This window comes from Pteropus vampyrus, unplaced genomic scaffold (assembly GCF_000151845.1).
Source record: "Pteropus vampyrus isolate Shadow unplaced genomic scaffold, Pvam_2.0 Scaffold26, whole genome shotgun sequence".
NCBI lineage: Eukaryota > Metazoa > Chordata > Mammalia > Chiroptera > Pteropodidae > Pteropus > Pteropus vampyrus.
The window spans coordinates 10,387,241-10,399,656 of NW_011888807.1; the positions used below are offsets into that span (position 1 = coordinate 10,387,241).

Below are 12,416 nucleotides of genomic sequence, written 5' to 3' on the forward strand. Positions count from 1 at the left end.
TTGATATGGATATTATAAATTATATATGTAAAAGTTCCTGGCTATATTACAGTAGTATGGGTAGATTGTTAAATTAATCATTGCAGAGCTCTTTGAAAATCTAGGCAGCAATGTGCAAATGCAAAATTTATAACTGGAGCAAACAAAAAGAAGCTGATGATTCCTTAAGGATACTGATGTTTTTGTGGTTTCTTCCTTTTGTTGTCATCACCAGAGATTTATATAACATCTGGGGAAATTTTCAATATTTAATCATAAGCATTTTTATTCCATCTTAAGCTATACATACAGGCCAATCTGAACTTACTCTAACTAGAGCCTGGACATATAATTTTTTTTAATCAAGGTATATGTTTGCCCATGTGTATTTTATCTTGTATAATAAGTAATTTCATGTATTTATAATGATTTTACCCTTCATAGTGATATTACACATTATAAAAGGTCCCAAAAACAGGGATTGTAAACTGTGGGATAAAAGGAAGAAGATAATCTTTTATTTGAGTGTTGCAATTAAATAATTTTTTATTTAGTTTTCTTCATGAAAAAAAACTTTTATTAAAAATTATTGAGATGACATTGATTAATAAAATCAAGTAAGTTTCAGGTGTACACTTCAACAGTATGTTGTATATATATTGCATTTTGTGTTCACCACCCCACCCAAAGTTAGAAAAAATCTTTTCTAAAAGCCTACTTCATACTAATTACAGACACTCTGTAGGTGTCTAAAATATCATAATTATTGTTTAAGTTGCATTTATTCCAGTAAAGTAGAGTTTTGTTGTTTTTAATTTCCATTTCCTATTTCAATGACTCTGAAAATGGGATTTCTTAAGTAATATATATTAGTTTAATTTGTTTTTTAACTGTTTCAGAGTTAATGTTAGATTTAAAAAAGAAATGTTATTTTATTATCGAGTTCCTTAGCTTTCTATGTACCTTATTAATTCAGTTCAGGTTGATTTGTTTAAAATTAATTTTTAAAAAGGCATAGGATATGATTCCCACTACATAGACATTTCTGGTTAAGTTGAGAAGACCAGACTTATTTGCATGAACCAGCTTATATCCCTTTGTCTTTCATAGAGCACTAATATAAGAAATTGCCAGGAAGATTTTGTGATGTGTATGCTGGGATTTGAATAATGGGTAGAGTTTGGATAGGGGAGGAATGACAAGTAGTTCTTATATTTGATTTTTTTACAGGAGCAGGCTGATGGTTTGGGCTTGTTTTTTTTTTGAGTGTGGGATGTTTAGTTTTTCAAATTATCTAGAATTCTGTTATTGCCTAAAACACAGTATTTGATGTGATACATCTTTAGGTCTAGATTGTGTTTACACATAGAGAAATGATTCAAATTGTTACCATTTGGGGCGACTAAAATCTGGCATTGCCCCGGTAATATTGGGAGGGAGTCCTCAGTTTTTCCCTGCCAACTCAAGAATTTTAGGTCAGTGAGATTTAGGAAAAGTAAGATTTATTGAAAGTACATTTTTAGAAGGAGATGGGCAATGCCAAGGAAGGCTGCAGCTCCACAGAATTCAGGAAATGAAAAGACAAAAGATAGAGTACACTTCGAGATAGGGGTGGGTTTCAGCAAAGAGGGGGTTGTAACAGCACAGAAGTGGGAAGGTCTGTTTATATTTGGGCCATAATGGGAGTTTACAAGGGTGGTGCTAGATGATTGGTATGTGAGATCATTTAATTGATATTTGGTTGTTATATAATACTTCGCCTATTGTGCATGTGCTTGCCCAAAATTTATTCTGTTAAAATTAGATTCAAGAACTTCCAGGTATATGTATGATATTATAATGATGTATAATGAAGCTGAGGTTATGGGCTGGTTTAAGCCAGCAGCTTTTATGGCCTTTGTGCCTTAGGATGTAGGGGCAATTTATAACCATATAATGGGTGTTTCAAGGAGGACCTTAAGGAAGGTCTTCAAGGGAGGTTCCTGTGGTTACAGAGATGGGCCTTCACTCCTACTGCTCATGACTAGCTACCTAACAAAATTATTTAGTCTATGTCTTGAAACTCAGAAGAATTTTTATCTTGAATTAATCTTTCCCTTTAATAAAACGTTTGTGAAATTACATGAAATTAGAGGGAGAATAATAATCTAGTATACTCTTTTCAAAAATGATCACACTAAGATTCAGAGAGAATATGTGGTTATACTGATTTTTGAAAAATTGCCTGAAATACAGTTTTCTTGAAATCCATGTCAGATGTGGATTAATAGCTTTTCAGAACTAAATTTAGTGATTTCCCATAAATTTTAATGGGTGACACAGTGTCCAATTTATCCTGTAGACCTCAACCTTCAATATCACTTTCTGAGAAGCCTAGCTTTACCTTTCTAGACTAGATTAACAGATCTCTCAATACAGTGTCATACTACCGTATTTTTCTTTGTATTATTAATCACTCTGGTAATTAAATGTCCTTGTGTTATTATTTTAAGATGCATGTCTTTCCCATTAGACACTGAACTCAATAAAAATAGCTATTGTATATTTCTTATTCATGACTATATCCCCAGCATCTCTAGCATTATGCTTGACACAAAGCAGGTACTCAAGAAATAATACATCGAATGCACCAGTAAATACCACATTACTGCAGAAAAAAACAAGTGCAGTTTTTTAAAAGGCTTATTTTGTTTTGATATTAGCTAAAACATACTTATCTTTATGAAGATTTATTTTTAATATGAGAAAATATATCTGTTAGAACACATTGGTCTATTCCAATTTCTGTTGAATTTATGTCTAAACAAATACATTTCAACCCCTCTTAATTGACCCATTACTGTGTATTAAACACTACTAATCATGTTATACACTTTATCCTATTTAATTCCCTTTTAGGAGGGAGCCAAAATCACTTCCCATTTTACAGTCAAGAAAACTGAGGCTTAGAGAAGTTAAATACCTTCCCCAAGTTCATACAACTAATATGAGCACATATTAGAGCTATGGATATGTAGGCTTAATGTGGTTTTAAAATATTGATATTCCAAGGAAATTGTAAAAAACAAGAATTAATTTACACAAGGTCATGCTGAATGTGGCGGTATAAAATTAAAAGCTGAGGTTTCAAACTCGAAAGGGTGAATCCCACCTGTACCAATTACCCGAGTGATCCTGAGCATTTTATTTAACTCTTCTAAATCTCAGTTTTCCAAACCATAAAACATACTAGATATCACATGCTTATTAACTGAGACTATGTAACAAGTAAAGTCTGGTGGCTGGTAAACACTCACTGAATTTGAATTCTTTTTTCTTTTCTGTGTAACATCACATTTCTCCCTTCTATTCTGCTCCAGTCAGCCCACTAAAAGCTAGCTCCCTTTGTTTATGGGAATGTATACAAATATACATTAGAGAGTTGTATATTATTTTTGCAAATTTAGTGCTAATTTTAAAATTGCTGAAGTTTAAATATGATTAATAGCAGCCCTCATAATAATTGCCTCAATACCCACGCAGAACACGTTGTATACACATGCACATGTGTGTGCATACGTACACACACACATACACACACACACACAATTTTTTGAGGAGCTAGGTGCCTCTCTTTATTAACCCTGCTCTACCTGTATCCCGATGCAATTGGTTTTCTCCAGTTCACCTCCTCTCTGAAGCGCTTATCCATTTTTGGTCTCAAAGTACACTGTAGCATTTTTAAAAAACTTACTTAGTGTTCTGAATATCTATATCTTTATATAGAGTATAATAGTATTTTCCTTGACTTTTAAGCTAAAATATTTATTATTCAGAGGTGATAGTCAAGGGAAATCCTTCTGTAGTCAGTATAGTATATAAAATCATAATTATTTTGGACTGGAAAAGAAAATTAATTTTCAGGTGCTTTATGCTTATATAGCTATAAGATCTTTATTCACCTGTATTTCCCTCATTCAATTTTGTTGCTCAGTAGTTGTATTTATCTGTAAGTTGCTTCAAGTCATCTTTTGAAATAAAACTGATTAAATATAAGTAAAAAACCATTGTATACCTAATTATAAATTTTAATAAAATGATGAGAAATCAAGTTCAAGAATGTATTTTTCTGTAATAGAAGAATTATAATAGTTTATTTAAATATACTAGTAAATCAACTAGAAGTAAATCAGAAGAAAAAACACGAAAAATAATGTTTCTAAACTTTTACCATTAAAATAAACTTTTAAAAGCTGATTACCAATTATGATTTAATATTTTCCAATTATATGTCCAAGACACTCATTTTTTTTTTCATCTGGAAAAGTAATTAGCTCCACTCTCTATATGTGAGATTTTTCATCTTGTTTGAAAAACATGAATGCATGTGTATCTTCATACCTGTGTCTATATGTAAGTGTATGCAATTAGCTAACCTATAGTGATTTATTCTGGAGAAGAACAATGCCTTATTCAGATGAGATATGTAAAAATTTCACGTAACACTTCACCTATGTTCATTATAGGAAGTGACTTAACTAGGTTTTCTGCTTTCTGGTCATTGGGCTGCTCAGCTTTTTGGGTCCTCTACTTTGAAAAAGATGCATATTTTATAAGCATCAATGCTTTGAAAAATGACCTTTGATAACAATCTTTATGAGAAAGCAAGAAATATGACCCAATTTAAAAATAAATGATAGAAAGAAAAATTTATTAATTTTTAATCGTTCAGGTAATCATTATCAAATTGATTAGATTATCATCTGACAATCCACACAGACAGTGGCCCCAGCCAAGATTCAAAATTTTTTCCCTCATCAATGTAATGAAGAAATGACGATGAAGGAAATGTTATTTGAGGAGATGCTGTTTTTTTTTTTTTAAATTAAGGTATGATTGGAAGCATTTAGCATATCAAGATATAATATGCTATCCTTCTCTCCTTATTTCCTAATGGATGCCTGAGTAGACTTATAGATAATACAAATAGAGGTAATTTTAATATAATATTTAATAAGCTAAGTACAATTTAGGCCTTAAGGGAAGGAAGATGATTTATTACGATAAGGGCTCAGTGGATATAATATGATTAAACAATATATTAATATATATAAAATAAAGTTGTAGGTGGAAATCTAGAAAATCAGGTAATATTGAAAAGAAAACTTAAAAATAATTTTATAATAACTACCTGCATTTTGAAATTTGTATTATTACAGCTATTTAGTAGTTGAATTAACAATTTGTCTCACTAGAGTTATTGCTACTTGCTAATTTTATTTGAAATTAACATACATAGTAACCACAATATAATTCTTAGTGTCTAAAATCCCAGGTACATTTTATTTTCAATTATACTGCTATCTAGTATTAGAGATGAATAATTCTTCTTGGTCATTTTAAGTTTTTCACTTACTATCTTTTGACTGATAAAAATATAATTTCTATTAACAAAGTATATAAGTGAAATATAGCATTTTTCTTTATTGGTTAATTTAATTATAATTAAATTGATAGTTGACCTATTTTGATTTTTAAAAATAGAGTAAGTAGTTAGGTATTGCTTGCTTTTCAATAATGACATTTTAGAGTATCTTAAAAAATGTTACTTTAATTGTAACTTAAGACTCTATCCTCTTATTTGACATGCCATACTCTTACATGAAAGAAAATATCTCAGTGTACCTTCTTTGTTCAAGGTCAGTCTACTGCCTCAGTTGAAATACTCAGATCAAAATATGTGACTTTTGCTTCACGGTTTTATAATGTACTATTTAATAGCCATTCACCTTCAAAGACTGTCAAATAGCTAAAAGGAATATGTAATTTTTCATATTTTTATATTTAGCTGTTTAATAACATCCCCTGTTTATTCCTATGTAATATTAGTAGATTTAGTAACATCCAGTGGATGAAGTTGCTAATTTTGAAAATCCCAGGAGTTATTAAGGACCACAAATAATACAACATTAGTTAATAGGCTGGAATGCAAAATCTAACTTCATCTAATAAATGTTGTTGTATCTGATTATACTTGCTTGCTAAGAAAATTTGACTGTTTTGTTTTATTTAAAGTTCATGGCAGAATATGAGACATTTTTTTCTTTTTTTTTAGAAATAGCCTAAAAACCTTACTATTGAAATTATCTGTGTGAGATAAAATTTCCTTAATAAATCTTCATTACTTGATTATAGGTTGAATATTTTAGACATCTAAACCAATTAGAATTCTGATTATTTTGATTGTTAGAAATCCTTAAATATATATATACATATTATTCATTGATGTATTCAGTTTCTATATCAGACACCTGCGATTTAAACATTTTTAGTGGTTTATAATTTACAGGAAAGTCACATGCATTTCATTATCTTTTTCTGGATTTTAGGGATTTTGCTTTTGCTTAAAAAATATGAGTAAGCTAATCAATTGACTGTAGGCAGTATAGACATAGTTTTGTTTCTAACTTATGTGTTAATTAGTTTAAGATATAACACTAATAACTAAAATAGAGAACTTCTCACACATATTCATGCTGGCCACTAAAGTATATAGTTTTTTGGCATCACCTTCTAAAAGTCAACATCTAACCCCTCCAATTGTTTAGAAACTAGGCTGCCCTGTAGTTTCTAAGGATAGGCTTTAAAAGCCTTGTGTCAGTGGAGTAATCTTAAAGTCAAAGTCCCGCTGGAACACACAAAAGTAAAACTATACTCTTAAATTCTGCTTTATGTTTTTATGGGACCCTAATCAACTGGATATATTAACTCTGCCATAATCAACTGGATATATTAACTCTGCCACTTCATGACTTTTTGAAGTAGAAAAAGTAAATCACCTTTTTTATTGTACCCTTTGCCAGACATTTTCATACTTTGACTCAAGGTAGACCATTCAGTTGAGATAATTGAATTCATTCATTACTACAGAGCAGGTTGAGTAATATTTCAAATTCAGGCATAATTTAGAATACATCATAATTCTTCTCAACCCTTCCCAAAGAAGGAAACATGGAATTTATGGATACTGAATTTGAAAATTATGAAAGTAGAAGTAGTAATAAACATCTTTCAGATATCTGTATTTTCTTTAGTTCATATCCCTTAAGCTTGTTCTAGTGTTCTATTTAAAAGGCAAGTCATAGATCCAGTGAAATAGTTATTCATGTCCAAGCTTAATAATTGTATTGTCCATGTGGCTGCTGTAAGGTAGAGTGCAAAACAGAGTACTTGAGCCGGAGATCCTTATGTATTTTGATGTTTAATGTATAGTTAAGATTCTTCCACTTGGTTTTGAGGTATGAGTACCTCTGAGATAATGTGAAGAAGTTATTTCTGCAGTAACATATAGTATTTTGTAATTATATAAGAAATGCTATGTTCTGCTTTTGTGTAGAAAAGTTAATATAACCCTACTAAGACCATTAAGACTCCAGAAACACCTGTTTGCAAGATTGTCCCTTGGTTAGAAGCTAGGAATTGGATTTCAGGAGTGTTCTCACTATTCCCAGAACTGAAAACAGTGACTGTTGCCTAAATTCTTAATAGAAACAAAGTGTCTTGTGCTGAAGGCCCACCTTACTTCTGGGAGTCTAGATTTTGATACCTTCTCGGAGAACTGAGTCTCTAATGAGTTTCCCTGGTTGACAACATTTTACAATTGTTGTGATAATTCGTTGCTGGAGGAATTAACTGTGACTTCATCAGGAGAGGACTCTTGAAATCTTATGCCTGGACCCGTCTTAACTTTGCCCCATGTATCTTTCTGTCACCACTGGAGTGAGGTGAAATCCAGTGTCGCCCCAGTGGCATGAGGGAGGAGGAGGTAGAGGATAGTGGAGTATGGTTGATGGTGGTGTTGTGTGTTGTTGTTCCTCGGTTCTTCCCTGCTGAAGCAGCAAAGAATTACAGGTTGGCGAGATTGAGAAAAAGAGAATTATTGAAGGCTGCAGCTCTGTGGAATTTAGGAGGTGAAAAGATAAGATAGTACACACCAAAGGAAAGGGTGAGTTTCTAACCAGGAAGGCTGTAACAATGTAGAAATGGGAAGGTCTGTTTATATTTGGGCCATGATGGGAGGTCCTAGATGATCCTTATATGAGGTTACCTTGACTGACACTTGGCTGCTACATAACATTTTGCCTAGTATGCATGTGCTTACCCAGAATTCAGTCTGTTATAATTAGATTCATGAACTTCCAGGCATAGTCATGATATTATAATGATGGTATAATGAGGCTGAAGTTAGGAGCAGTACTTTCTGCGCATGTGTTTGTAGCTGGTTTAGGCAAGCAGCTTTTATGGCCTTTGTGCTCTAGGATTTGGGGTAATTTATAACCCTAAAAGGGAGGTATTTCTGGAAGCTACTTAAGGAAGGCCCTTAAGGGAAGTTTCTGTGGTTGCAGAACTGGGCCTTGGCTCCTGTCACTCATACCTGACTAACTGCCTTATGTTTCCATTTGCTGATTTTGCTTTTCATCATTTTGCTGTAATACATCATAGCCAGGAGCACAGCTATATACTCAGTCCTGTGAATCCTTCTAGCAAATCACTGAACCTTTGGTAACCTGGAGTAACCCTGGCACAGCTTTCCTATTGTAATACGTGATCTGAGATAAATATATTTATAATATATTAAATATGTTTATTATATAAATATATTTATATATTATAATGTATTTATATAATATAAATATATTGTCTACATTAAGTTGGTTGTTTACATTGTATAAGAAAAAGGGAGAGAAAGCTACATCTTCATTCCAATGACACTATAAGTGCTCCATGATCTTCTATTTTTTCAACTTTGCTTTCTGGATTGTGTTCTTGCAAGTATTCATGTGTATGCTCCAGTTACTTTATAGATTCACACCTCAGCCTTCCTGGTTGTCTAAAACCCTGATTTTACAGCCTGTATAGAAGGAATCTGCATTTTAAAATTAGTTTCATCAGGACATTGAGTTTACAAAGAGTATATTAGTCTGTCTAGATTATCATGCTAAGATTAGAAATACAAAATTTGGACCATGGAAATACTGGGACATATTTATGAGTCTGTCTTTCCCTGTGTTTTCTGTATTGGTAGTTTATTTTTTCCCTAAACAGAGGCTAATTATTTATAAAATGTTACATTGTTACCCTTATATGACTATTTTTTTAAGTTAACTTTTCTTAATTATCTAGCTTTCAAAAATGTATATAAGTTATATATACATTTTTTAATTAAATTCTAAATTAATAAAATATTAATCAGACAATATTTTTAACTTTTGCTTTCCATTTGCTGCTGCTAACTGAAATTTTAGGTCTTCTTTTTCTTCTGTATGTATTTCTTGAGATTTTGTTAAAAAATAAAATTTTCTAGATTTCATATCTATACTGTTTTTGTTGTAGATGGTTTGCTCCTCTGTAAAATTTTGCGTTATCAGTTTTCTCTCTCCATGGGACAGTACACCTATTTTATTTTTCATTAATGATTTATAAAATATAATGAATTATTTTGAAAGCACTACAAATTTACTTTATTCTTGTCAGTTTAATCTTGTGAAATTTTAAATAATTGTTTATGTTATTTAGACATTGCTTTAGTCTAAGAGCATTTTAGAAGTCTAAAGAATATAATTTAGTATTTTTAACCCATTCAACTTTTTAATTAAATATTCCAGTCATTATTTTTATTTTTTTATTATCACAAGAAATTCCTATTTATCCATGCCAAGAATCTGTCTACACATGTAGTTACAGCTGAATATGTGTTTTTTCTTTTCATATGTTAAATGCAGTTTTATTACTCTTTTAGTTCATTAGAATAGATTAAATATTGCAACAAGAATCAATAGAACATTTAGTAACTCTTCCTTTAATGAACTGTGTAATACTGGGCAATGTAGACATTAAGACACATTTTTTTACATTTGAACCTGTGTCTACTTGTAAAACATTCAGTCCATGATATTTTATGTTAGAAATTGACAACAAATGTCCACAAGTTCAAGCTGGTGATGTTAATGAATAAACAGAGTTGGAATAGAAATGTGGAGTGTCAGGGACTAGACAGAACTAAAAAAAAAAAAAAAAAAAGTTTCATCTACATAAATTCAAATTGAAAAATTTAAAGTACTCTGCAAACTAAATAAAATAGTAGTCTTATTTACATAGTTATATCTTCATATATCTATCCGAGATATTGAGTATTTAACCCATTTCTTCTTGGCCCTGAGAATACTTGCAGCATTTACCCTGAGATAACTCGCCAATTACAGTCCTCACCTTACCCCCAGAGTTTGCCACGAAATCTCATTTTTATTATTATTTTTGTGTCATTCTAGTATATCGATAGTCTTTGGAAACAAATGACATCATTCTCTTTACTGAATTCTGTTTTTAGTAGTGGTATGCCATTTACAAAATATAGTAATTCTCGATTGCTGAAAATGTCAAATCCACTTTGTGTGGTTCTGTGCTTTGAAATTTACCACATGAATAAATTATTATTAAATACCGATCATCATATACATTTCTGTTACATTAGGATTACAGAAAAGTTCTGTTTAGAAATACTCCAAGAACAGTTTTTATATTTTATTTTCACATTGAAAACCAGTCAGATTTGTTTCAGCCTCAAAGAACGTGTTTATATAAAATTAATGCTGGCAGCAAGCTACACTTTTTTTATTTCTAAACAGAAATGGGTTAAACAAATTCTGTTCCAACTCTATGGTATTTTAGGCTAAATATATTTTTCAGTTTACTTTCCAGAAGTAAATGTACATTATCCATCAAATGGCCAGATTAGAAAACTTTTTTTTTCAAAAAATTGTTTGCAAAGGATTATTGATATGCAAATTTCATGTCTTCTCTCTGAAATAGTCATATAGTCACCATGTTAAAAGTATAGATATGCTTCTTTCAATTTTGCTGTGAACCAAAAACTGCTCTAAAAAAATAAAGTTTATCTATTTAAAAAAATTATTAGAAATTCCTATACAAAATGGAGTAATTTTGATCTTGTTCACTTGTACAATATCTCTTTGGTTTTATTCATTTATTTTTGTAAAACAGAATTTTTTCCTTAAATTCTAAATGGATATGCAATAAATAGAAACATAAATTCTATTTTCATCCTAGCTTGGATCCAACAATCTAGAACTTCCTTATTCCCTTTCATATTTGCTGGATTACTTGTATTTCTGTTTTTTTCATTTATTTTTTTAATTTTAAGTTAGTTTTTAAAACTCAAAATAACTTATTTAAAGCAGTTAATTTCCACCAGCACTCATCTTTCCTCAGAGTTTAGATTTACAATTCCTGAGTTGATCATGATTACTTAATCGCCACCTATGTCAGATTGCTCTTTAATATATGGAAGGTTTTAAAGAATACATAAATTTCAACTGTATTAAAGATTTGTGTACACTATTACTGCCTTGTCATTAAACTAAATGAGGTATTAAAGTCTTAAAAATACAATTATCATAAGATAGAGGACTTAACCATAACTGATGTGACTAAAAATACTACTAATTTATGATGCCCTCTTTTCAATTGTCCGAAATAGGCTTGTTTCATGTGGTGGCGTTTTTAACTTGAGTTATAACAGTTTTTTGTTTGTTTGTTTGTTTGTTTGTTTGTTTTATGGATGGAGGAGTCTTTAACTTGTAAAACTTTTTACTTTGTATGACATGTGTTTTTTAATAATTAGGTACTGTTTTACCCTCACAAAACAATAGTCTAGTAAATGTAATATTGCTTATGATGCGGTTGGTTGATTTTGAGGTTTTTGTTTGTTTGTTTGTTTTTTACTTTTTATTCTGTTTTGTATCTGTTTGAAATTGTAGAATGGGGAAATATTTTAAGCAGACAAACATTGAAGGCAGTTTTTCTATTGAGAGTGGAATTATATTTTCTAAAAGAGGAATTACGTAACTGTGGTTATATTACGTGAAATATCTTGTTGAAAATTCAGAAATAAGTAGCAGGTTTCTTTTGTTTTATTTTTGTCTTTTTAAGCACTACTGTATAGTTATTATTGTATGGTTGCTGAGGACACCACATTGAACAAGACAGAATCACTGAACTTTGAATATTTTCTCAATTTTTCTTAGATATTAAGTGATTTTTGCAGCTAAATAAATTTAATATTTTTCTTTTTAGAATTAGTTTTATGAAACCAATGAGAAAAATCTTAGTAGTTTTCTGTTTTTTATATGACATATTTGAGTATCATGATTCCTAAGATAGAGATTTATAATTTTAATGAATACTCAGCAAATGATATATAACATTAAAGGAAACACTGTATACTATTGTTCTTAAAAATATGTTTCTCTAATATTGTAGCTGGGAAGTTTTAAGATTTCTTCTGTCAAACATAAGATGGTGGTTGGAAGAATATGGCTTTGATGGATTTCGTTTTGATGGTGTTACATCCATGCTCTATCATCACCATGGAATGGGTA

General features: G+C 30.7%; 1 protein-coding gene across 1 annotated transcript in view; it reads left to right on the forward strand.

The window, feature by feature from the left end:
- GBE1 (1,4-alpha-glucan branching enzyme 1) overlaps positions 1-12,416 on the forward strand; it is a 197,132-nt gene that overhangs the window by 106,641 nt on the left and 78,075 nt on the right. The window contains exon 7 of the mRNA XM_023528476.1: positions 12,298-12,413. Within this exon, the coding sequence (XP_023384244.1) occupies positions 12,298-12,413 (116 nt within the window). The remainder of the gene's footprint in view (positions 1-12,297; positions 12,414-12,416) is intronic.